This window comes from Drosophila guanche, unplaced genomic scaffold (genome assembly GCF_900245975.1).
Source record: "Drosophila guanche unplaced genomic scaffold, DGUA_6, whole genome shotgun sequence".
Lineage (NCBI taxonomy): Eukaryota > Metazoa > Arthropoda > Insecta > Diptera > Drosophilidae > Drosophila > Drosophila guanche.
Genome location: NW_022995754.1, coordinates 4,338,175 through 4,365,146, shown reverse-complemented (window position 1 = coordinate 4,365,146; position 26,972 = coordinate 4,338,175). Strand labels below are relative to the sequence as shown.

The following is a 26,972-nucleotide window of genomic DNA, read 5'->3' as shown; positions in this document are numbered from 1 at the left end:
CGAGTGCGGATCTTCTTCTTCTTTGGTTTGCCGTCTTCAGAGATGGATTCGACAACGCGAACCTCTTCTGGGAGTTCCTGGATCTCCTCAGGTTTCTCTTCTTCGTAAGGAACCTCTTCAACGGTGACTGTAGTCTCTGGTACCTTGTCATCCTCCTCGACGGTTTCGATCTTGGTGACTTCTTGTTTGTCTCCCTTGACCTTCTTGATCACACGAGTGCGGATCTTCTTCTTCTTTGGTTTGCCGTCTTCAGAGATGGATTCGACAACGCGAACCTCTTCTGGGAGTTCCTGGATCTCCTCATGTTTCTCTTCTTCGTAAGGAACCTCTTCAACGGTGACTGTAGTCTCCGAAGGCTTGTCATCCTCCTCGACGGTTTCGATCTTGGTGACTTCTTGTTTGTCTCCCTTGACCTTCTTGATCACACGAGTGCGGATCTTCTTCTTCTTTGGTTTGCCGTCTTCAGAGATGGATTCGACAACGCGAACCTCTTCTGGGAGTTCCTGGATCTCCTCAGGTTTCTCTTCTTCGTAAGGAACCTCTTCAACGGTGACTGTAGTCTCCGAAGGCTTGTCATCCTCCTCGACGGTTTCGATCTTGGTGACTTCTTGTTTGTCTCCCTTGACCTTCTTGATCACACGAGTGCGGATCTTCTTCTTCTTTGNCTTTGGTTTGCCGTCTTCAGAGATGGATTCGACAATGCGAACCTCTTCTGGGAGTTCCTGGATCTCCTCAGGTTTCTCTTCTTCGTAAGGAACCTCTTCAACGGTGACTGTAGTCTCTGGTACCTTGTCATCCTCCTCGACGGTTTCGATCTTGGTGACTTCTTGTTTGTCTCCCTTGACCTTCTTGATTACGCGAGTGCGGATCTTCTTCTTCTTTGGTTTGCCGTCTTCCGATATTTCCTCGATGATTTGCAGAGTTTCGGGGGTTTCCGTGATTGTGGTTTCATTAGTTTCTTGTGTGTGTTTGGGTGTCTTTTGTGGTGTTGTGTGTGGTGTGTCTGTGGTTTGATTTGTATCTGTGTAAAAAAGTGTGCGTTTAATATAAAGTTATGTTTGAGGAATGTGGGTTTGCTTTGTTCTGTGTAATATGTGCTTGTGCTTTGGTTCTGGAGGGTCGAGGGGTGGTGGTAATGGAAGTAATACGCCTTTTTTTGCTAAACTTCTTAGACTAAACTTAGTTGGATACTTACCCACACGTGGTGTTACCATTTTAACTTTAAAAATATCTTGTGTAAGACTCTCCTCTAACAGTTTCTGTGTGTGGTCTTCATCTTTCGATGTGTAAATAGTGGCTTGTGACTCGTTTGTGGTGGAAAGTGCTACAGCATGTGTTACCCTTTCGGGGAGTGCAGTTTCAGGCATTGATTTTGGTAGGAGCAGGTCAGAGGTATCCTCCGACACAAATTGTGTTGTCTGTAAAGCATTCTTCAGGGTATCCTCAACCAGTGTTGGGTGTATCCTCTCCTCAGTGCGTGTGTCATTAGGACTCGATGTTGTGGTTGTGTTGAATAAGTCTGGTTGTTCTGTTGTGGCTATGGATGTGATGGTTTCTTTGATACGTATACTTGCGTTCTGTGGCTGTATGTGTTTTTGTTCCTCACTATCTAACAGATTGACATTTTCCTGTGCGATTGTTTGCTCATTCAGATACGTACTCTGTGTGGTTATCGAAGGAAGCGCTTGTTTCTCATCTACTTGAGTGCTTGTGATCGTCTCCCGAATGGTGCCCTTCTCATGCAGCACACTCGTCACGGCTGCAACTCGTGTATCCGCTGGTGCAAGCTTTGCCTGCTCCGTGGATGGTGCTCCTTCTTCCAGCAAAGTGCTTGCAACCTCACAGGGCAGCTGCTCGCTTTGCAGTACGTTTTTGTGTGGCACAGATTCTGGTGTTGCTTTGCCCTCCAAGGGTTTCTCAATTGGAACTCGACCCAAGGATGGCATCACTGACACCTCTTCCACCACCGAAACCTTCAACTCGGAAATTACAGTGGTATCCGTTGATGGCAGCACACTAATTGGCTTAAATTCCCCATGTCCCTCGACATTTTCATAGACATTAACGGTAGAGCTTTCAACGGGTTTCAGGAGCGTTTCAACAGAACTTGGCTTTGTGCGGGCTCGACGATCGTCCTGTTCCAAGATCATCTCCGGTGACTGTTCGTAGATCTGTTGCTCGGCCACACTCACAGTCTCATGTGGCGCCTGTCGTGTGATTTGTGCCTTGCCCTCGTCTGGCTTTTGCAGCTCATACGATTCCTGGATTGAACTGATGCCCAGAACCTCTTCGGTTATCACAGATTTCTTCTTCAGCTTAACGTCGGACACACACGCAATGTCCCCATCGCGAATGGGCTCCAGCGGGAGATTTTCTTCTTTGAGAAGCGTCGATTGTATGGTTGTCACATGGGCACGATTGATGTCAGAATCCTCTACGATCTTTATAAACTGACCTTGTTCCGATATTCCTTTAATATCTTTTGTGATCTCATATGTATTGACTTCGGATATTGTGGTATGGACATTCGTTTCATCCGATTTGACCTTTGCTTGGGCAAGTTTTTCATATTCAATGATGGCTTCACTCTCCAGTTCGAGTGGTAGTTGGGTTTCCACCAAGTGCGATTGAGTGATTCTCTCGCTGGACATAGGATTCACTTGGAATGTGGCAGCAGCTTGTGGCGTCTCTATTTGATCAACATTTTCCATGGGAATCACTTGAGTGATGAGTGTCTCCCTCTGTGTGCCCTCAATGAACGGTTTGCCATAGAATTCATGAATGGTCTCCGGTAGGGTATCTTCCTTATCCATAATAAAGTCATCGAGTCGGACCTGCACCTTCCTAGACTCCACCCCAGTGACTAGCTGTCTCTGTGCCTCTTGTGGCGCTGTCGTCGGTGTGTCTGGAATGCGTTCAGAGGATTCCAGTGCCAACACATCGAATGTTGTGGTGCCTTGGCGGAGATCTACCACAGGCTTTGCTGTGGCCTCTTGCGGCTTGTGAGCTTCGATTGGGGATTCCTTTTGGAAGACACCTGGCTGGGTGTCTACCGATGTTGCCTTGAACATGACATCCAACGATTCGGCAGCACTAACGGGTGCTATGTCTGTAGATTTCTGTAGATTCTCAGACTCTTCGATACCCTGGACTTCACTGACTGTTACCTCGTACTGCCGACCTTCATAGGTGGACTGTGCCACTCGCTTGTCTGTTGGCAGAGTGACCAAAACATCGACATCCTCTACAGTCTGTGTCCTCGTGCTGATTGGTAATCCAAGCTGTGAGGATATGCCATCTGCTGTGGCCACTGCAAAGGTTTGTTCAGGTGTTGTCAGCAGTTTCTCTGCCTCCACTGTCTGCTGCAGTTCCGTGGCATGTGTGTGTGCCAATACGTGAGTGACTTGTGCCTGTTGCACGCTGCATTTATCTGTTGGACGATCCTCGCCCATGGATTCATAGACGGCTGTGGTATCCACCGTTTTTGCATGCAAATTGGTGGCATCTTCCATTAGATTTGCCTTTTGCTGCGGTGTAGTTTCCTCGCCCAGCAGCTTCTCTGATTCCAGCACCCTCTGATCCTCAAGGACGATGGAGTGGCTTAGATTATCCTGAACTTTGACGGCTGTACGCTGATCTGTTGGCTTCGCTTCGAAGGGTTGAGTTCCATCAACGACAAGGCACTCGGTGACGGTTTTATGCTCGTGTGGCACCATCGACTGTTGCGGACTCAAGATCTCTGGCTGCATGGACTCCAGAGATTTGGATACACTATCATAGACTGTGGTCTCTGTCGATTTGGTTTCAACCAACAGATCTATACGTGGCGAGGCATATTTGTCGGATGCACTAAAGTCTTCTAGTTTTCCAGTGCTTTGATTTTCCATGACACCTTCGGTAAGGGCAGCCTTCAGATGATCTGCCGAAATGGGTCTTGCCTGCTCTGCCTCTGGGGCAAGTACTCTCAGCTCTTCCTCATGCTCAAAGGTATCCTCCTGCCGAGCCAAGGCCAGTCCTGTGGTGGAGTCCAACGCAATCTTCACGAGTTGTTCGCTTGGCTGTGGCACACCTTCCAGCAGTTCCTCCTTCTCCAGGACTTCTGTTTGACGCACATTTATCTCGTGGCAGCTAGTGATGATGGATTGTCCCGTGGCTGCATGAGGCACTTGGCTGCTCAACTCTGAAACTTGATCCAAGACATTGACTCTCTCCGAGAGTGGAGTTTTCTGTGTGAATTCGTTGAGTTTTGGTTGAATTTGAACCTCCTGTGGTGCATCTTTGTCCGTCAGCTCCTCTGTCCTTTCACTCACAATTGCCGTGGTGGTCCTCAAAGATGAAGTTGTTTCCGTAATATCTATATTCGTGAGTGCTGATTTCTGATATTCCGGTGAGGCATAATTCTGCAATCCTTCGAGTGTGGTGATTTCCTCGACCTTTGGCAATGTAATTTCTCCTATATTGAAATGTGCCTTCTGTTGTGGCAACCTCTGTAGATCTTCCATGCCCTGCAACGATTCCATAAGCTGGGATCTCTCTGTATTTGCCACCTGCAGCGCACTGGCTGCTCCAATGGCTGCAGATTGAAGTGGATGTGGTTCTGCCAAAGGGATTTCCGTTTCTTGCTCTAGGGTCACGGACGAACTGGTCTCCAATTGTGGCAAGAAATCAAATTGTGAATCTGTTTGCTGTTCCTGCGGCTGGACATCCAGCGGACGTGGCTGTAGCGTCTCCAAGGGCGACTGTTCCATGACATTGGTGCCAAATTGCTGTGGCATGCTGACATCAGCACGGGCTGCTGTGGGTTTTCCCTCATCTGGTTGTTGCCCAGTCGACTCCATGGGAATGATTTCCATTCCCTCGGCATGCCTAAAGTCTTCTGTGGTGGGATGGGCTTTCGTTTGCTGTTGTTTTGGGAGGGTATCTGCCAGTTCGGTGCTCGTTTCACTGATCTGTACATTCGTTACTTCCAATGGCTGCTGGGTTTCATCCATCAAGACGGTGCCGCTCTTGAGTTCGGGCTGTGGCAAAGCCTCCAGGTAGCTAGTTCCTTCCATGAGATCCGGCTTAGATGCCACTCCAATGGGCATTGTATCTAGAACCTTAATGGCAGACACGGAACGTGTATCTGCCGGCGCAATATCCTCTGAAGTTTGTCCGGCCTGAACCTCAAAGACAGTTGTTACTCTGAGATCAACAGGGATTATCTTTTCTACAGCTGATTGTTCGGCTTGAGACACATCCTGGGGGAATGTTTGCTCCTTTTCGGCCACTGTATCCTGCGTGATCTCCAATGCGACAGTCTCCTCCACGATATTCATTGTGGCATCCACAAACTCTGGAACGACAGACAGAAGCTCCTCTTCTGTGTGAATGACAGTGGGAGCTGCCTGTACCTCTGCCACGAGTTCGGCATCGGCAATGTTGACCTTTCCCTGTCCTTTGGGATGTTCCACATCTGGCACAGAACCCAATGTGTCGTATAGAGACTCCTGATTGCTTTCCGCAGTACCATAGGCTTTGGTTAGTGTTTCCTTTGCTGGTTTTGTGGTCTCCACTTGGGATTCGATCAGATCCTGGGCCATTTCTATGAGATTTGTCTCTAGAGTTTCGCCAATTGTCAGGGCACTCGATTGTCCCAGGGTGCCCTCAACGCTCTTTGGTGTCTCCTCTATAGCCAAATCACTCGGTGCCTCCTCAGTCGACACGGTTTCCTGGGTGACAACATGACGCTGGGTTTCCATTTCCAAGTTTGCTTTCTTTTCATCTGTTTTAAAGTCTGGAATTTGCTCCTCCAATGGACTCTGAGCATCTGCTGTAATGTTGAGCAATCCTTCGGTTAATACCAAATGTTGCATGGCTTTTGTGTCTGCCACGCGTGGCTTGGTCTCGCTCTCTGCCACAGACTCAAAGGTTTCCGTTTCTTGAGTAACGAGTGGAACTTCTTCTGGCTTGAGACTGACATCGGCAATTCCTTTGGTGGGTTGTGTTTGCAGGGGTATGGTGTCCACGCTTTCAAGAACCTCTGAGGCGCTGGTGCTCACTGATTTGTGCTCTAAAATAGTCCTGGATGTTGTTTCCTTGCGTACTTCCGCTGAGGGTTTTAGCTCCCCCACAGAATCCTCCGGCTGGCATTCGCTTATGGCTAGACTTACATTTGAAGTTAATTCTGGATAAATCTTCTCCGTTGTTGGCTTGCTCTGAACGATTTCTTTCCCTAAGGTTTCACTGATTGTTTCTTCGGTGATCACCAGACCTTCCTGATCTAGGAAATGCGATTCAATAGTTTCCTCCTTAATGGATTTACTCTCCTTAAGCTGCTCCATGGCCTCCATAATCTGTGGTTGTTCCTCTGTGAGCTCATGTGACAACAGAATGTCACCATGCGCCTTCTGTTCTACATTTTTCATGGGCTGCAGATCATCTATGGCCTCCTCTATGCTTGTGGCTTCCACCAGCAAAGGACGCGATTCCTTTACCTTCCGCTGGGCCTTGACGCTCTTGGGGATTTTTGAGGGCTTCAGTTCTTTGGGTGAGGCCTCACGTGCCTCTGTTTCGGTCACATCTACAGCATGTTGATGCCGCACTTCAATTTGTTCACTCACGCGATTTTCTGTTGGTTTTTTAGTGTCTTTGGGTAGTGCCACATCGAGTGGCACACACTCCTCACTGATGGCCAACATCTTTTGGGGCAGTATATCGTCCTGTACCTTTGCGGGCTGAGGTTTCGGTGTTGAAAGTTCTGTGGTCTCTGCACTGGCAATGGTTTCGACCGTGTCTTTGGGTACATGTTGCATGGATAGTGTTTCATATGGAAGGATAAGCTCTTGCAATTGCTCGACACTTTCTTCCTCTGCGATGATGGGTGTGATGAATTCTTCTTGTATTTGTATCTGTTGCTGTACCTCTTCTTGTATTTGTATCTGTTGCTGCACCACTTCTTCCTGTATCTGTATTTGTTCTGTATGTTTCTTATGCTTTTTCTGTGTTTTCTTTTTCACAATTTGCTGTTGGACAACAACCTCCTCTTCGGCTTCTGCTGACTGTATGTGCACTTGTTCTTGTTGTACGAGTATATGTTCTTGTTCTTGTTGCTGTATGAATTTTTTATCCACTTTTGTGGTTGCTGTTTCTGTGAATGTAATGTTTATTAAACAATGACAATGTCTGGACCTCTCAACTAGTATTTGTGTGGTTGGTTGCTTGCTTGTGTTGCACAAAACAATAAATGAGATTTCAAAAACTCGCAGAAAGCCAAGCCAAAAGCGTTCTACATATGTATCGATTAGTATTTGTAGTTTACGACTAAATATTTAGCTTATAGCCAGTGCCGTAAAGCGGTAAAATGAGTTGCACAGAGAAACATTAAATATTTATCAAGTGGGGATCATGGCATATCTTACCTCAGGGTGGCATCATCTGGGGGTCGGTTGCATTTTGCGTGCATTGATTGAAGCGACTCTTCTACGTGTACTCTTGTCATCGAATGAGCATTAGTGAAGAAGCAAAAGCATTAAAGTGGGTATGAAAATCAATAGTTATTTCGCTTATATGGTATTTATAGCTGCAGCAAGATATACATATACGATATATAGCTTTATTTTGTTTTTTTTTTAGTGATGGTTGATTAGCTGTTAATGGGGAATACTGCTTGGTTTTTAAAGACTCTTTTTTTTTAGAATATACACATGATTTTTGTTTTTTAATTGTTATATTTGTTGTAAATTATTTTTGTTTTGCAATGTCATAAATATTAATATTTTTGAGGCTGTAGTTCATATATGGTGGGATCGTTTGGTTGGTTTTTGGTGGTATACATCGTTACTGGTGGTAGGATTTCGTTATATATATTTTGTGGTGGTTGTTTTTTGTTTGTTTTACAGATCATCTGTGTTTATGTTCAAACCTTCTTCAACAATTATCGTTCGTTCCTCAATAAATGTTTCCTCTGCACGAGGAAATTGTCGAGGGAATTTCATGGGATTTGTTGTGATGCACGCAAAGGTAAATTTTGTTTACAAAGCAGATGCGACATGTTAAAAAAAATAAGAAATAAATATATTTGGATTTTCTTATCGCATTAAACTACTTAAAGCTTTATGCGCAAAATACTCACCGATTTTGACATGCGTTATAGCCTCGTGACTTTCAATTATTTGCGATGTCTCTACTATTCTCTAGATTTCCGATTTCACAAAACCAAAAGTATATAAAAAAATTGTTGAACAAAAAGTGAATACGTCAATCATTTTTCAAATTTTATCCGAGCTCACAAAAACCCTCAAAAATAATTAATAAAAAATATTAATCATTTGCAAAAAAGGAAATTAAAACATTCGTTTTGAGGGTTTTTTGTTCGCTCTGCACCTAATTATTATTTCTCTTTTTGAAACCCAATTTAAACACAGAAATTAAATTTTAAATAGATTTTTCTTTCCAAAAACAAAAAATTTCGAACTAGAAACGACAAACGAGTAACATAAATTCAAACCTCCTTTCCGCATATCTTCCAGTCCTGCGATATGAAATCCTCCCTAACAAACTTTCGTATGACAATCTCGATGGTGATCTCGTATGTCTGGATCATACGTATGAAGGCCTTGAAGCCAACTGTAGCTGCTAGAATGGTCTCATCCTCATTGGAAGATTCACTGAGGATTTGGGTGATCAACTCCTCGTGTCCCTCGCGCTCCACCAGCTGCACTAGAGCTGACTGCGATTCGGGTTTCTTCAGGGATATAAAGATATTCTGCTCGTACATGTACGTAATCTCGTAGTGAGTGCAGCCATAGCGCAAAAGGAGGCCAATGGTGGCCAGATCTCTGAGTGCTGCCTCGCCCGAGGCACCAAAGGATACGGCCTCAATGGATTCGAGCAGCCACTGGACGTCTTCGTGCTGCGATATCACGTGTATGTCCTCAATGGTGATGGTCTTTTGAGTAATTTTTGTACGTATCAGCTCGACAGTTTTGGTCAGTTCAATCGTTTTGCTGGATGTATATTTGATTTTTTCTTTGGCAGACTTTTCTTCTTTAATTTCTTCCTTGATTTCTTCTTTGATTTCTTCCACTTCTTCGATCTCTTCTTCAACTTCGGACTCGGATGATTCTATGATTTGACTTTTGCGTAGCTCTGCATCTGCAATCTTACGATCTTTGACCTGCATTACCTCGGAAATCTCACTCTTCTCTACCAGTATAGAGACAGGTTGTTTCACTTTGTAGACATTCATGGTCGTTGTGGCGGCAGGTACAATACGTATCTCTGTCTTTTGCATCGCCGATGCACCCGAAGTTCGCTTGACCATTGAGGAAGTCTTCTTGCCACCCGCTTTCTTTTTGATTATCTTTCTGGTTTGCACAACCTCTTCCACGTTGGACGTAGATGATATCTCGAACTTGGCACGTGACATTGTCATTCCAATCTCATTGATTAGCTTGCAATTGTAGTAGCCGCAATCGTCTTGTGTGATTTTCATAATTTCTAATGTGGCCTCATGCTCCTCGACTACCATGCGATACTTTTCGGATGCCCTAAGCTGTACATTGTTGAAATACCATTGAATATCTATAGAGAAGAGAGTGTCACGACTGTCAGATCTACCCTCCCTCTCATTGTCTCATACTATACCTGGCATAGGATTGCCTGCAAATTGTATATGAAACTTTGCCGTTTCCCCCATAGCACAGCGGCTGTCGCGCATTTCATTTAGTAGCGATGGCGAGCATTTAGCAGCTAAAAAGCGAGACATAAAAAATGGCATATATCTATGGATTAGAGAACTACTGGAAACTATTATCTAAAAGCGTTGCAATGGATGGAATGTTTTGTTGATTGTATCTTTTGCGCCAGTGTACTTACATATACTGATTTTTGTTTTTGCTTGTCTGTTTTTAGTGAGTTTCTTAGGAAGTTGTTTTTAATGATTTCAACCAAATATAGAACACATAACACGGGTTTTAGTGTGTGGCATGCAACAAGTTTTGGTGTGTTATAGAGATCTAAATAAAAAGTGAAGATTTGCAAGCAGCGTTCTGAAGGGGAATGTTATACGAATTGTTTTGGTTTTCAGATCGAACACTTTTTGGTTTAATATTCTTTTTTGTGTTGTTAGTTGTTTTTTTGGTAGACAATTTGGAATAAAATGTAAAAATTGGAACAGAGGAACATGAAACCAATTATAGGATGAATGTATTACTTGCAGATGAAATATGCACAGATAAACAGATACTGTGCTACTGTAAGAGATACATTTTTGGATATACGAAAAGTTTAATTATATCTACTAAAAAAAAAATAGGCGTTTACTAATTTTAAAAGTTCAGATTGGGTTTGAGTTCGGGGAAGGGTTGGGGTAAGCCTTAGAGCTGTTGGCGTAAGAGGGGACAGAGCCACAAATATATCTTTGTGTACTTGGGGACATATACAATAGATAGAGATAGAGAAGTAAAAGACAGACGAGATAGAAGACAAGAATTTGTTGTAGATTTAAGACAAAATTACAGACAAAAGACAGGAATTTATTGTTTGATTGTTGTGTGTTTTTTTTTTGTTGTTTGGAGAACACGAAAGATTATAGAAACACATATACACATAACAGTGGAACAAACGAGAGAGATATATAGAGAGAGAAAGAGAGAGAGCGGCTGAAAGAGAAAGATACATACCTTTGAGTGCCACCTGCATTTCCTCCATTTGTGTGACCCATTCCGGTTTACGATAATCCTTCGATCCAACAATGCCTTATATAAGATACAGATATGGATAGAATCATTAAATATATGTAGACATAAAAAACGAGACATTTTGCCCTGGAAAAGATACATTTTGTTTAAACTTAAACTTAATCAAGTGTTGTGTGTGCCTCAAAAGAACAAAAATTGTGTGTAATTTTTTGTCAGGGATATTTTTGGGTGGTAGGATTAGGGATATTTTGGGACATTTTGCTGCCATAACCTGTAAAAGAATTTGAACTAACAAAATTCCATAAAAATTTAAAGCAAATATATACAGATATATGCTAGAGATAACACCTATACGTAAGATAGTACCTTCCACAGAGAACAGAGCCGTTGTCACTGCCACGCCCAATGGATTGTATGCCTCAAAACTGATGGTGCCCCAATCATCGGGATAGACATGATTAATCACCAGCACCGATGTGCCATCGTCGAAATTCTCAATTTGATATTCCTCGGAGGCAAAGATTTGCTCATCGTCGCGTAGCCATTTGATTTTTGGTTTGGGTCGGCCAATAACCTTAACCTCCAGCTTGGGCTGTTCACCCTCTTTGGGTTCGATTTTCTCTGGTAGTTTTTTAATGATTTTCGGTGCTTGTTCGTCGATTGAGAGGGTCTACAGAAAAAAGGGGGTAGGGGGAATATCGATTGATCTCACTCTCTCATTTTTGCACTCTGGGTTCTGGGTTCTTACTCTATCAAGTAGATCCTCCTCAGATCCAGTGAGTCCAGTGATTTCAGAATCGGGGATATATTCAAATGCTAAAAAAAACATACAGTCGAAAAAGTATTATCCACAAGGAATAATCCAACAGAAACGAGGTAAACAACGAGGAAACGAAGTAACGAGGAAGGGATTATTTACAAAAGAAAATGGGAGAAGGATTTCCCAGCGAAGAGAGAGAGAGAAAAAACATCACATGCAGGGGGTGTTGAGAGAGGAGAGTTATTATTGGTGAGATGGGGAAACAAGACCTATAAGTAGATATCAGTTTTTTGGGGGGATGCATTGTAGTGTTTTTTGTGTATCTGTAGATAGTTGCGGCAGCTACTACTTTCACTACTTTCTAGTACTTTTCTGCTGGTTATTTAGAACAAACGCTTAGAGTTGTTGAAGTACCTTGAATTTTAACGTTTGTCTTGGTCACTGTCTTGCCAATTTTGTTGCTGGCCACGGCCTTGTATTGGCCTTCGTTTTCGGGGAATACTTCGGTAATCTGCAGCTGGCATTTGCCTTGCAAGTCCTGCGATATCGTAGTTTCCTTTGTCTCCACAATCTTCTCATCATTGTGATACCATTCCACCTTGGGTGTGGGTTTGCCGCGCACCTGACACTGCAGCAGCAGCGCCTCACCATCCATCACTTCGACGGGTTGCAGCAACTCCTCGATGAAGCGTGGCGATTCAAATTCCACTGCCTCCTCCTGGGGCAGTGCCTCCAAAAGATTGACTGTCGCCGTGGAGGTCACCGAACCACCCACATTCTCGGCGCGACACGTAAAGGGTCCAATGAATTTCCGCTGGAAATCCTCAATCAACAGTGTGGACTTGTTGGCCTCGCTGACAATGCGACACTCGGTGGAGCTCTTGATGGGCTCATTGTGCACGAACCATTGGAAGGAGGAGAGTGGCTCCGATTGAACGACAGCCTCCAGTATGGCCACCTCATGCTCCCCAAAGTACTTGGGCTCCAGTGGCTGAATGAAACGTGGCGGTTGGATCTGTTGATCGGGTTTCGAGTCGGAGACAACAACCGAACCGGATGACTTGGCCTCGCCCACTTTGTTCTTGGCCCAAACCTCGTATTTGCCGGTCCGCTTGCGTGTCATATTGATCACCCTGATGATGGTTGTCGTCTCTGTGGTCTCCACAACGATTTCCTCGTTCTCCACAATCTCACGACCATTGCGCATCCATTTGATCTCCGGGCGGGGCAGACCATCGTATTGCACCTCAAAGCGGAGAGTGCCACCGGTGGGCACCACCACAGCATTCAATGGAGTGACTGTGGGGGGTTTAAGTATTTCCTTGGGCTCCTGCTCCTGCTCATCCAAGCGACTCATGATGTTGGCATTGCCAATGGCACGTCCAAATTGATTTTGTGCCTGCACCGAGTACGTGATGGCCTCATTGGCTGGTGGATTAAACACCTCCAGAGCCACCTCACCCGTCTGCTGATCGTACATCATTTGTACGGCTTCGCTGGGCAGCACCTCTTCGATGCCGCGATACCATTTGACCTGTGGCTGTGGCTTACCGGCCACCTGACACGTCACCGTAACCTTTAGCCTCTCGGGCTGTTTCTCTTCAGTGAACTCGATCTTGAGCGGCCGCGTAAACTGTGGCGCAACGCCTTGTTCTTTTTCTAAATTGGGAAGTTGGATCCAAAATCATAAATATTTTGTGTCTTTTTGTGCAGGATAAAGTAGGGGGAAACAATTATATACAAAAGTGGGAGCTGGATGGGTGCTAGTCGGGGCTAGAATAAAACTAAAAGGAGAGTAAAAACTAATGTAAAACTCACCTAAAATAATATTTGTGCGACTTGTGGCCACACCAGCCTCATTCTTGGCCTCACACGTGTAGACACCCACATCGCTGGGCGTCACCTTGGCAATCTTCAGCTGTGCCACCTGCTCCACCACGGTGATCTCGTATTTCTCCGAGGCAAAGAGCAGAATGTCATTGAAGTACCAATTGATTTCCGGAAAGGGTACACCCTCCACTTTGCACTCCAAAACAGTGGGCTCCTCGGGCACACATTGTCGTGGGCGAAGCTTCTCGGTGATGCGTGGGGGTTTGATTTCCTTCTTCTTTTTCTTCACCAGCTTACGCTCCTGTCCAATCACCTCGGATGTGGTTGTCTCTTGCTGATTCTGTGTCAGCTGCTGATCCTCGATGAGTTCCTCATCGGCCATGCGGTCAATACCCTCCTGAATGCGCTTCTGTGTGATGAGCTCCAGCTCGGGCAACGGTTGACTGTCATCGAGCACGACCCGGCGCCTCTCTTTCTTAATTATATTTGAAGTAACCTTCATTTCGAGATCCCGGCGCACATCCTCCACATCCAGTTCGATCAGCTGTTCTGTGGTTATGAACTGCGGCCGCGTGTCCTCAGTCTTTTTGAGCAGTGTGATGGTCTTTTGTGAGATCTCTTGGAATACTTCATCCACTTTTTCGATTTCCGCAATGGCTGCCTCCAGCAGCTGCGGCTGTCCCTCCACAGAGGCCTGCTTGAGGCGCTTTGTGCGCTTCTTCTGTGCCTTTTGCTTCGCCTCGGGGGTGGTCTCTTCCGTGGGTTGGAGCTCCTCTTCGGGCAGGACATCCTCGGATACCGCCACCACCTTGTCATCGTCCACGGGCAGAATCTCTTCGACTTCATCTTCCTCGGCAATGGGTTCGGCAAATGGTTCGGCCATCTCCTCGGATACCTCATCCACCGAGGGCGTTGCCTTCTTTAGCTTGGGCTTCTTTTTCTTCTCCTTCTTGACCTTGGGTGCAGCTTCCTCCTCGGGCAGTTTAAGTGGTTCCAGCTCGAGTTCCTCCTCTTCGCTTTCGGGTTTCTCTTGGGGCTGCAGCTGGGGACCGGGAATGGCCTTTTCTGGCTGCTGTGGCGCCTCCGCTGGCTTCGCGGGTATGGGCTTGAGCTGCACTTCCTCGGGCTGCTCGGCCGGCAGTAAATGCCGCTTGCCCTTGGGCCATTGCTTCTCCTCGAGCACCTCCTCCACAGGCTTTTTCTTTTCGCCACGCTTCCATGGCACTTGAGGTTGCTCCTCCTCCGGCTTTGGTTCCTTCTCCAAGTCCAAGTGCTCCGCTTCCTCCAGTTGTGTGGGTTCGGCATCGGCTATCTCTGGCATATCCTCGTGCTTGGGTTTCTTCACCTTTTTCGTTTTGCGCTTCTCCTCTTGGATGAGCTCTTCCTCCACCTTTTCCACATGTTGCAAATTCACTGCTTCGAGTGTTACTTCTTCGGGTTTGATGGATTTCCTGGTTGTAGGCTTGAGACGCACTTCCTCGATGGTTGCCTCCTCTGGCAGCGGTTTCTTTGGTCGTGCGACACGCTTCAGGGCTACCTCCTCCACCTTTTCGATGATTTCCTCTCGCTTGGGTTTGGGCTTTGGTGCTGCCTTTGGCTCGACAGGTTGTTCCACCTCTGGAATGGGCTCTTGTAGCTCTTCCTGTGGCTCCTCGACCTCTGACTGTGGCTGCTCTTCCTCGACTTCTTCGATGAGTTCTTCTTCTTCTGGCTCTTCTGGGGCCTCCTCTTCTGTGTCAGTCTTTGGTTTGGGCTTCTTTTTCTTAACCCGCTTCTTTGTTACATCCACAATTTGCTCTTCTGTGACGACCACCTTCTCTGTTACGATCTCTTCTGGTTGTGGTGTCTCCTGCGAGACAATTGCAGTCTTTTTCAGTGGCTTCAGGGACACCTCTTCCAATTGCTCCTTCTCGGGCAGCGGCTGTTGCTTGCGTGGAGTTCGCTTCAGTTCCACCTTTTCCACTTGCTCCACCACTTCTTGTGGCTTGGCCTTGGGTTTCTTGGGCTCTTCGGCGGGTAGAGGTTCCTCCACTTCAGGTACCTCCACTTCTGGTTCCTCCCCCTCTTCAATGGGTTGCTCTTCTTCGGCTTCATCATCCACGGTTACCTTTTTCTTGGGTTTCTTGACCTTTTTCACCTTTTTCTTTTCTTCCACGATCTCTGATTGTTCTTCGATGATCTCTTCGGGCTCTTCGATGATTTCCTCATCTTGTGGCGCCTCTTCATCGGGCTGCTCTTCCTCGATTTCGATCGTCTCTGCAGTCTTTTTGGGCTTCTTGACCTTTTTCACCTTTTTCTTTTCTTCCACAATCTCTTCTTGTTCTTCCACGATCTCTTCGGGAACCTCCTCTTCAGGGGCCTCCTCTTCGGGAACTTCCTCTTCAGGAACTTCCTCTTCAGGGGCCTCCTCTTCAGTCTTTTCAACAATTTTCTTTGGTTTCTTCACCTTTTTCACCTTTTTCTTTTCTTCGATGACAACCTCCTGCTCTTCCTGGATCTCTTCGACAATCTCTTCTGGAATTTCTTCCTCTGGAATTTCCTCCACAATTTCTTCTTGCACTTCTTCTGTGGCCTTTGGCTTCTTGGTCTTTTTGATCTTGCGCTTTTCTTGAACAACTTCCACTTCTTCTTCGACCAAAACCTTTTCAATTTGAGCATCAACCTCATCGGGATGCTGCTCCTCTTCCACAGGCTCTGCCTCTGGCTTTGGCTTTGCTGCTGCTGCTGGCTTCTTCTTGCCACGCTGCCATAAAACAGGCTGTGACGCCTCCTCCACTTTGGGTTCTTCGGGCAGGACATCGACTGCCTCTTCGTAGGTCTTTGTGGGTTCTTCCTGCAGCTTTTCCTCCACAACTTCTTGTGGCTTGGGCACGGGCTTCTTTTTCTTGCCACGTTCCCACAGTTGGGGCTGCGGTTGAGGTTCGATCTGCTGCTGGACCTCCTCCAAGGTATCCTCGACCACTTCGAGCGTTTTGGGTGCTGCTTCCTCGACAACTGCCTGGCCTGCTGGCTTTGCCACCGCTGGCTTCTTCTTGCCGCGCTCCCACAGCACCGGCTGCGGTTGCGGCTCTTCGGGTGCAATCTTTTCCTCTTCCAAAGTGTCGACTGCCACCTCTAGAGTCGGTGCTGCCTCTTGTGCTACTGTCTGTTGAGGCTTTGACTTCTTGCCACGCTCCCACAGCACAGGCTGTGGCTGTTCCACCACTTGTGGCACAGGTGCCTCTTCGGGCAGCTCATCCGTGGCCTCTTCGTAAGCCTTTTGTGCAGGCTGCTGCTCCACCGATTGTTGCACTGGTCTGATGGTCTTCAGGGGTTTCAGTTGCAAGTCCTCCGCCTTTTCCGCTTGTTTGGGGCGAGGTCTGGGCGTTGGCTTCAGCTGCACCTGTTCCACCTTTTGTTCGGGCTCCCGTGGGGGAATCACCCGCCGAACGGCTGTCTTTTTGGTCTCTTCCACAATCTGTTGCTGTTGCAGGACCTCGGAGGTCTGCTGCAATACCTCTTGAGAGTCAATCACTTGGGTGGACTGTTGCAACACCTCTTGGGTGGTGGTCACCTGCTCCTGCACGACCTTCTTCTTGCCACGTTCCCACAGGACAGGCACCTGTTCGGGCTGCTGCACGGGCTGTGGTTCCTGCAACACATCATGCAACTCCTCGTAGGTTTGGGCCGCTGGCTTTTGCTTCTTGCCACGTTCCCACAGCACAGGCTGCTGCTGTGGCTGTGCCACAGGCAGTGGTTCCTGCAACACGTCGTGCATTTCCTCGTAGGTCTTTGGTTTCTCCACAAATTGTGGCTGCGGCTGCTCCTGGACGGGTGCCTGAGGCTGTGCCTGTTCCGGCTTCTTCTTGCCACGATCCCACAGAACGGGTTGCTGTTGCAGCAACTGTTGCTCCTGTGTGTCCTGACGCTCCTGCAAGTGCATCAGCGAAGAGTCCTCCACTTGAATGAACTTCTGGGCCTCGCGCGGCTGGCGCCAGTCGAAGGCCTCCTGCTGTGTGCGCTGATTGATGATCTTCTGGTGCTCGTACTGCTCGATGCTCATCATTTGCGAGTCCTCGATCTGCACAAACTGCTGCCGCTGTGCCTCCTCGATTAAGCTCTGCTGTTGCACCAATCGCTGACGATCGCTCGTCTGCGATATGGTGTCCTCCACGGAGGTGAGTGGCTGCAGCTGTGGTCGCTGCTGTTGCTGCTGCCGCCAGTTGACGGCCTGCTGCTCACGTATCAGACGCTGAGCCTCCAGTTGCTCTCGCTCCGAGACGTGCATTATGTTGACATCTTCGGTGGTGATAAACTGCTGCTTGTGGCTGCCCACGGACTGATCCTCCTCGTAGTGCTGCAGATCCTGGCGCTGCACAACCTTCGAGATGGAACCCTTGGAGCTCTCATCGATGGTGAGGAGAACCTCCTCGGCGATGGCCGCCTGCTGTGCCTGCAAATGCTTCAGTTCCACTTCTTCGATCTTGAATTTGTCAATCTGCGTGGTGACACGCTGCACGCTCTTTAGCTGCTGTCGCATCTCCTTCCAGGGTATCAGATCCTTGTTGTTCTGCTGCTGTGTGATTAGTTTATCGATCTGATCTGTCATCTCCATAATCTCCACACTCTCCATGCTCTTTAGACGTTGAATCTCCTTGGTGCGCTGCTCCTGCTCCACTTGGGCCTGCTGCGGCAACGGCTCCTCAGTCTCGATGGTGCCCTCGAGCGGCCGCAGGTAAACCTCATCAATGTCGAATTTGTTGAGCTGCTCCGAGACGCTCTCCACTTGCTTCAGCTTCTCCCGCATGGTGATCCATGGCACTGCCTCCTTTTCCGTCTTGCCGGCAATGATCTGCTCCAGCGTGGCGCCCAGACTCATGATGCCTTGATCCCGCTCCGTTTTGATTGACTTGAGCACGACTGTGGCAGCCTCGAGCTTTGGCGTTGGCTTCTTCTTTTCAATGGGTGTGGCCTTCAGGCTGATGGTCTCCTCGGTCCAGGACTTCACAGGCTCTGGCTTGAAGCCAGGCAGGAAGACACCCTTGTCCAGCGAACGTCCACGTGTCGGACGTGAGGACTTGCGCCAGGGAATCACTTTTGTGGCAGGTTGCAGGGATTTGCTTCTCACTTTGGGTTTCTTTGTGCGGGATCTGCCCTCATGTCCATTGACACCCAGGTACTGGCCAAACTGTTGCTGTTGGCCTCCGGGCTGCTGCAGTTGTCCTGGCTGCAGTGGGGAATCAGGAGCACCGTCCTCCCGGCCAGAGGATGAGGACTCATCTTCGGCGGAATCAATTGTGCGCAATTGAAAGGCCGAGATGCGTCGTTCTAAATGGTTGGGGTAAAGGGATTTAGTAAAGGGATCGCTCTACAAATAGAGGACCAAAGCATAATCCAGAGTTCGAGGGGAGCAAAGGCGGAGTCTTCCACTTACCTTTTGGCTCTACTATAATCTATAAATAAATCAGAAATCTTTGTGGGCGCATATGCAAAACAATGAACTTGAAACATAACATAAATAAATATATTTTTAGTGGATTTATAGACAGAGTAGCAGAGCAGAGCAGAGCAAATGAAACCAAAAACCCACCCACTGAAATCCCCACTACACCCCCACGTAGACTCTTAGCTGCTGTGACCCTGAATATTGGCCATGCATACACTCAGAGAAATGTGGAAAAGGCAAGAGAATTACATTCATATTTACATGAAATATTTGAGATAAACAATTTTTTTTTCTAAAGATAAAACCCTTTAAAATAAATGTAATAAATAACATTTGTGGCAAATTAATTGAATTTAAATATTTTGTCATATTAAACTAGAAAATGCAAGTGAAAATACTTTCAGTTTTCAACTTTCCCCATCGTTGCCATCTCCCTCTTAAAATATGGGACCCATGTGGGCCTAGGTGAAGCGTACCTCTAGGTCACATCTCAAGACTCTGTCGAAATACATATTTAAGCTAATTGGCATTGATAAAAATAGTCAAAAAGAGTCAGTCACATAGTCACAAGTCTCTGCTGTTGCGAGGTGACATTATGTTTTATCTATGAATCATTAATCGGGCATGACGGAGCAGCAGTCCCTACACTTGGACGTGCGATGATTAAAACTGCATTAAGCAGCACCTCTAAATCCTATATCTGTCTGAGATCTGTGAGTGTGCCACACAATGTCATGACAAAACGAAATATCTTTTCGTCTCATCATCATTACGACGATCATTAAATGGCAGCCATTTGGATGGGATGTGGTGGCCTCTGTGTGGCAAGTACAATTGAGAGCAAGCAATTTGAAATGTGTTGTGTTGCCTCCCAAAAATAGATATCTGATTAGTGGCGGCTACGTCACCAGGTGGGGCTGTGGCGCTGGCAGAGCGGCTACAGACAGATTTATGGGCGGGGTGTGTCTGCCTGCCAGGCTGCTCAGAGCGAGCGCAGCAACGGCAGCAGCCGCAGCAGCAGCAGCGTACTGCATAGATCCAAACGAGAGATTCGCTGCTCATTCCGTTATAGACAACAAACGGGCAATGTTCTGCCCTGAAAAAAAAGAGCAGTTCCTACTCTGTTCTGCAACAAAAAAAAACCATTACCTGTGTGATTTTTACCTGTGTGTTCATACTGATTGATGGCAAGCATGCAGAAACAGTAACAACAGTAGCAGTGTGGCAGTGTTTTGGCATGTGTGCTGGCAGGGGAGCAGGAGTTATCAAAAACAAAGTTTTTTTTCTTCAAATTAATGCATTTTGCTTGAATTTATTTATAGACGCGATCAGATTTGCTTTTTAAGTATTAAATACATGATCAAAAAATACAATTAAAAAACAACAAAAAGAGTGGAGAGTGGATAATCGTCTATCGGTATCGGTATCGGTATCGGTAAATCGATAAATGATAAACATAAACATACAATTACAAATCGGAAATCGGAAATCGTATCGGTACTTAAAAACAAAAAGAGTCGCATGAGTTTTTATGATTAATTTTTTAGTAAAGCTCACAAGCGGCAAATAATCATCGATTTTTAATCGATTTTTTGGACAAACTTTTGGAATTCATTTACAACAAATGATTGATGATTGAGAGTGTGTGATAGACAAAACAAAATGGAAAACAAAATTAGTAAAGAAAACAGAAGAACAGAAGAAGTAGAAGAAGCGGTAATAAAAAATGAATAATAAAATCTCATGCAACATCACTACAAAAATAAATAAATTGTAAATTAAAATATAAACAATACATAAATCATTATCATTATAATCATAATCATCTTCATCAACAATCGATGTGAGGATATACACAAATATAAACATATATTTGAAAGAGGACTGTCAGTGGAGGATCGTACGTTTGGGTTTTATGTTTTGGTAAGAGTTTTGATCATGAAGAAGTATCTTAAAGCGCAGCTTGAACCTTTTCTAATATGGGATTTATTTTGCAGCATCGAACAGGGGAGCATCTTTGCTTGGAAACAACAAAACATCTTTGGGCCTGGCAGCTAAATATATTTCAAGAAAGAAGAAAAAACTACATGGGGGAGCAAGACATGATTCATCTAAAGGTCCCTCCGCTGCTCGATGAGTGAACAGCCGTAACTGATTAATCGAATTAAATTCATTTCTGCACCATAAACAAAATCATCAATTCATGTTCTTGTCTAATGAGTAAATGCCCAACTGCTGTTTGTTGTTGGCCAATATCTTTTTTTGGCTATAAGATCTCTTAAAAACCCCCGGGGGATCATCTCTTTTAGGTAATCTCTTTAATTTATTTTCTGCATGTTTCCTAACCCCCCGCAGAACTATAGAAATTTCTTTCGTTGCTTTATTTTTTTGTTGTGCCTTTTTATTGAAAATAAATTTCAAGATTTACTTGAAGCAAAAAGCGGAAAATACATCAAATGTTTTTCAATTTGTTTTGCCTGAACGAAAGAACACCAGATATCCAGACAGCGCGCTGGCCCCCAAAAATAGATCCCAGCACGGATTTTTTAACGCTAATCTATTGGAAATTAGTTTTCTCGAAAGCACAAAGCAAAACATTCTCCAAAAATACTATTGAAAATAGAACAAATTGGGGAGGAAAAAAAAGAGTACATATAGAAGAATATCTAGGAGGGAAAAATAGAGCATCATTCGAATGGCAAGATGAAAAGCCCATGGCTGAATGGATTTTGATATTATTTGTGTTCTAGTTTTTTGGCTAGAGAACCGTACTGGCTGGCTGGTGGGTACGTGTGTGTCTGTGTGTATCTGGCAGATACAAGATACCAGAAACGGAACACAGAACGAGCAGAACAGAACCAGCAAAGACCAGTGTGTGAGCTAGATGTGTCATCCATAATATTTTATGCTAATATTCTCATGAAAATATAACAACTTTCACGCTCGAGCGGAGGCGGTTGAAATGTGCGTTTCATGTGCACACGGCACCAAAAAACTACACCACACGAATGATGATTGCTGGGAGATACTATATATAGTATCATTTGGGATACGGTAGAAAATATTATACATAAGACACCAAGTATTCTTAAAGTGGCCTGTGCCTGCCTTCTGCCTATATGTATGCTCTAGTGTTCGGACATAATTTCGTTGAAAGTATTGTTGTACATAAGCTGTGGCTGCCTTATTTATAAAACGACTCATCGGGGGCCTAGAGAACTGTCTCATCTACATGAATATTCTTTGAGTCATTTTCAATTTCACTCATTTTCTGTGGCTAAAGAATTTTCAATTTTCAATTTTTAATTTGAAATTTGTGTGCTAATTTCCTAGTGCTGCCAGCAAGATGCTTTTTCTACTTGAATAAATGTTCTATAAATATTTATAGTTTTGCAAAATACTTGTAATTATTTTTATTATTTTTTCAATTAAAATTTTTCTTTTCAATATTTTTTTTGTTCTTTGCGTTGATTTTTTTTTTAGTTTTTTGTTCTTTGGTTAATTGTTTTTCCTGTTTAACATTATGGTAGATATTTTTGTTGCTGTGGGTTTCACATTTTGCAAAAATTGTTAGTACAAATTTAAAAACTTCGTTCGTTTGGAAATAAGTTTAGAAAAGGTTTTAGGTTCTTCGCTTTAGAATATTCTTCAATCTCCAACTTTTACGACTAGTAGTTGGTCAATATCGATAACTATCGATATATTTCGATAGGTTTTAGGTAATATAATCGTACGAGTAGTAGTAGTGGTTGGTTCTATACGTTCGTAGCTGTTTTTTTGGGGATTCGTTGTGTCAGTTTTTATGTTTTAAATATTTTTCAGTATAAGTTCAGTATTGTCGGTATTTTAAATATTTTCCGTACTGAAAATATACGTTACTTTCTAGTATTTTCAGTTATTTTTTGAGCAATCTTTGGAGTTGGTTTTGTTTTTCTGTTGGTTGTTTGATCTTTTTTTGTTGATTGATGTTTTGAACACGGTTCGCTTACGTTTGGTTTTATGTGTGTGTTTTGCTTGGTATTTTGTCGAACTCTGGTTGCGGTTTTGGCTTAGTTTTTAGATTTAATCCTTACTTTTAACAGTCAGTTTGGCTGAGGACTCGACCTGGCCGGTGGACGAAGTCACACGTACTGTAAAGATGCCCGAATCCTCCTCGTAGGTGGTTCCAATCAAAAGCACAGCGCTGTTGCCATCAAAGATCATCTGTAATGAGTCCCAATAGAATATTATTTTTCACGATTAACACACAAAGAATCCTAGAACAATGAAATTTGAGTATTATTGCTGAAAACCCACCTGGAAATCTGGTGTCTCGGGTATCAGCTGTCCCTCGCGGAACCACTGAACACTGGTGGCCTTCACCTTGCCCGTCACTGTCGTCTTGAATTGTGCGGGCATGCCCTCCGTAACGGAGACATCCTTCAGTGCCGTAATGGTCGGTGGGGCATCCAAATTCTCAATGGGACGCACCTTCAGCTGGGCGCTGGTCTGAATGCTGCCCAACTTATTCTCGGCCACACACTTGTAGGTGCCCTCGTCCTCGGGGAAGGCCTCCGATATGATCAACTGATAGTACTCGCCCTGTCGCGACATTTGGAAGTAGCGCGACGGCTTGACAAAGTTCTCACCGCGCATCCAGCGGGCTGTGGGCGTGGGCTTGCCATCCACGCGGCAGCGGAAGATCACCTTGCTGCCCTCCTCGACGGACTGGCTCTTCAGCTGCTCCACGATGTGTGGGGCCTTCTCGCTGCCGGGTGTCGTTGGTTTGTCCGGCTTTGTGGGCGATTGAACAACGCAATCGCCATCGCAACGCGCCTCTCCAGCCGAATTGACGGCCACACACTCGTAGCGGCCAGAGTCCTCGGCGAAGGGTTCGATGATGAGCAAAGTGTGGACGGAATCCTCTTCGAGCATCTTGAACTTGATGCTCGGATGGATCTTCATGCCGTTCTTCAGCCAGTAGACATCCATGGGCTTGGTACCTGTGACCTTGGCATCGAAGCGTGCCAGCTGTCCGGTGGCCACGGTGGTGCTCTGAATGGTGGTCACAAAGCTCGGTGGCTGAATGCCACCCTTGCCGGCACGACGACGCTCCTCCACCACGAGATTGGCGCTGCACTTGGCGGTGCCTCCGCGGTTCTCAGCCACGCACGAGAACACAGCCGAATCCTCTACAAACACCTGACGGATAATCAAAATCGATTTGCCGCTGAACGTGTGGATCTGCAGATCCGGTGAGTTCTGAATGGGGAAGCTCTCGCGGTACCATTTCACCGTGGGATTGGGTTCGCCATCGAATTCCACCTCGAACTTGGCCTGTTCGTTCTCAAACACGCGGCAGGGTTGGATTTTCTTGGTGAAAACTGGGGCCTTGGCAGGCTTAACGGGTCCCTTGACCACGCGCTCCTGAATGGTGCCCTTGTGCTCCACTTCGGTGGTTTCGGTGGCGGTGATCTTGCGTGTGATCTCAAGATCACCTTGGATTTCCTTCTGCACTTGCTGTTGCTTGTTCATGTGCACCTCACGGCCATGCACGGACGACTCGGAGGGTTCAGCGATGCCCTTTGGTGGGGCAGGCTTTACCTGAGTGGTGCTCGTTTGCTCTTGGCTAGATTGAAAGGGCAAACAAATTGTTCTTAGTGGAATTTTCTTTGGGGGTTTTTCTCTCTTTACTTACAGATTCTCCTCGTAAGAGTGTGCCATGCCCTTGGCCGCTGAGCTGCTGACAACCTTCTCGCCGGGTATGGCATACTGATGATTGTCCCTCCTCAGATTGGTCTCCTTGAGCAGCTGTTCCACCTCCAGGCTCTGCAGCTTGTTGTAGTACTCCTCGCTCTTCTTGGCCTTGACATTCTGCTGCCAGTCGGGTGTCTGTGGCTTGTACTGCTTCGGCTTCAGATGCTCCACGCCCTTGAGCGTGTGTGCACTCTGCTCGGACAAATATTGCTTACGTTCATCAAATACCTTTTCCAGTTCATTGTCCTGACGCTCCTTCTGATAGGCGGCTAGCTCATAGTCATACCAGGCTGTACATTCAAAAGGGGAGCACAATTTTGGGATTTAATTTTGGGGTCACGCATATAAAGGCGGAACGAAAAAGAAGTTTGTTAAGACACAACTACATGCGGCTACGGGGATGATAGATGTTAGTATTTCTGGTATAAAATATTGTAGAACACAAAGATGAGGCTTTTAGTTCAAATATAAATAAAGAACAGATTTATTTTGCTCTCTAGCAGTGGAGATATTTATTCACAATGAATTTATTCTTTTTTTATACCTACCATCCATGAATAAATGTACACAAATGACTCTTAAATATCTTAAACTCTCCCAATTCTGTTCATTAATTTTCAGTCCATCATCTCTGTGTTTCTATAATCTTTAATACAAACTTTCATGCCTTAAAACTTAAGTTTTTAGTCACTAGGAAATCGATTTAGTACAAAGAATATATGATTATTGGTTTAGTAATTCTTTTTAGAGGTCTACTAGCTCCTTTTTGTTTTTTTTTTTTATCTCAACAAATTATGAATAAAGACAGGAAAGATAGAGATAGAGAGAGAGAGAGAGAGGGAGGAATATATACAGAATTTAAATGACAAGCGGATGATGACCACAGTTTGGAGATAAAAAACAGACGGAAAATAGCACACAGAGACACACGAAGAAAGAACTATCATAACTATCACCATATTACCCATGGCTCCAAATGGCAATACTTAGAACGTAATATACAGATTGAGAGAGAGATAGAGAGACATTGCAGAGTCCATTTGGGGGTCCTTCTTCCTTCCAAAAAGCGCTCTTCTACATTACGATCCGATCTCTTGGGATTTGGAGGTGGGAATAATTGTGGGATTTCGGTATTGGGGGGATTCTTGAGGGATATTTTCTTTTGTGGATTGTTTTTCTAAATTGTTTTTTGCTACTTTTAAAACGTGGTTGCATTTGCATCTACGGGTATTATGTGGCATGTATCTTTTGTGGCATGTTGTCATGTATAAATATTTACAAATGAGTTTTTGTATGTGAAAGTTTTATCATGTGTTTCTTTTTTCTACTGCATTTTGTTTGTAAATTTTGTTGTTATTTTTGTCTAAATAGCTTGTAAATAATTGGAAATTCGTGTGTAAAATCTGTGGCACTTACGGCGTGGCGAGTTCTTCAAAACATTGCGATAATCATCGGAGCGTGAGACAACCTTCAGTTCGGTCTGAGTGATGGATTCACCCACAGAATTGCGAGCAATCACCTCCACTTTGCCTGTGTCGTATTGACGGGTCTTGGGGATATCCAAATGGAACATGCCATCGTTGGTGAGCTTATAGCGAGAGCCCTAAATGGGGATGAGAGAGGTTTAACATTTAGTTTTGTATTTATTCGAAATCTCTTTCATACGTACATGCACCACGGTATGGCCATTGACCAGCCACATGACCCTGGGACGTGGATGTCCAGTCACACGGACACAGAATCGAGCGGGTTCGCCTTCCTCCACCGTCTGGGGTTCAATTTTGCTGACAAAAACAGGCTTAGATCGTGGCTTGGCATCGGGATCAGCCTCCTCAGGGACACTAAGGGAAGGGAATAATTTATTTAGAATTTATATTCCAATTTCTGTGAAGGTTTTTCACTCTTTTCTGTTAATACTTACACCTGCCATGAGGCCTCCATTTCACGAATGCGATCTATGCTCTGCATATGTGCAGGCAGCTGCGAATCATAGACAATGCCCGGCTTGCCAGAGACCTTGATGAAGGCACGGGTCTCATCCTTGCCATACAAATTGGTGGCACGGCAGACATATTCGCCGGAATCCTCGGGATAAACCCAACCAAAGTTCATGGCCACATAACCAAAATCGTAAATGGGTTGGAAGCGGTTCTCTATGGGAGGGAAACAATAACTTTTAGTTGGAGTTTGGGTGGGTGAGATCTTCGAGTACTTACTGTACAGCAATGGCTTGCCATTGAAGAACCATTCAACCTTCATATTGGGATCACCCACGGGCGCCAATTGGCATTCGAATTTCGTGACGGCCATTTCTGTGAGCGTCAGCTGTTCCTTGATTTGAGTCACAAATCTCGGGGGCTGCTTGCGATCCGGATCGAAGAGATCATCCTCTGTGAGATGCACCTCCGAGGTGTACTTTTTGATGGTGGCCTCCATTTGGGTCAATGCATCGGAGCGTTTCATGCCGCGTGGCACTTGATTTTGCAACAGAATTGTGGGCAGTTCTAGGGGAGAGAGAAAAGTTATAGAAAAGAAGGGA

General features: G+C 45.4%; 2 protein-coding genes across 3 annotated transcripts in view; both read right to left on the bottom strand.

Annotated features, from left to right (window-relative positions):
- Positions 1 to 5: 5 nt before the first annotated feature.
- LOC117589304 (titin-like) lies at positions 6 to 18,906 on the bottom strand (the record flags this gene model as incomplete). The annotated part of the gene is made up of 9 exons (XM_034281097.1): positions 18,891 to 18,906; positions 13,261 to 18,579; positions 11,857 to 13,101; positions 11,431 to 11,498; positions 11,049 to 11,352; positions 10,665 to 10,739; positions 1,196 to 7,129; positions 327 to 1,021; positions 6 to 113 (listed from the first exon to the last, which is right to left on the bottom strand). Coding segments are annotated over exons 1-9 (13,764 nt in total), but the record flags the coding sequence as incomplete, so codon positions are not given.
- Positions 18,907 to 22,351: 3,445 nt separating this feature from the next.
- Positions 22,352 to 26,972, bottom strand: part of LOC117589315 (titin-like) — a 57,898-nt gene continuing 53,277 nt past the window's right edge. For both annotated transcript variants that reach the window (XM_034281114.1, XM_034281115.1), the window contains 7 exons: positions 26,650 to 26,937; positions 26,355 to 26,586; positions 26,103 to 26,274; positions 25,850 to 26,036; positions 24,375 to 24,723; positions 22,994 to 24,305; positions 22,352 to 22,900 (listed from right to left, as the gene is read on the bottom strand). In XM_034281114.1, the coding sequence (XP_034137005.1) occupies positions 22,760 to 22,900; positions 22,994 to 24,305; positions 24,375 to 24,723; positions 25,850 to 26,036; positions 26,103 to 26,274; positions 26,355 to 26,586; positions 26,650 to 26,937 (2,681 nt within the window). In that variant the 3' untranslated portion in view covers positions 22,352 to 22,759. The remainder of the gene's footprint in view (positions 22,901 to 22,993; positions 24,306 to 24,374; positions 24,724 to 25,849; positions 26,037 to 26,102; positions 26,275 to 26,354; positions 26,587 to 26,649; positions 26,938 to 26,972) is intronic.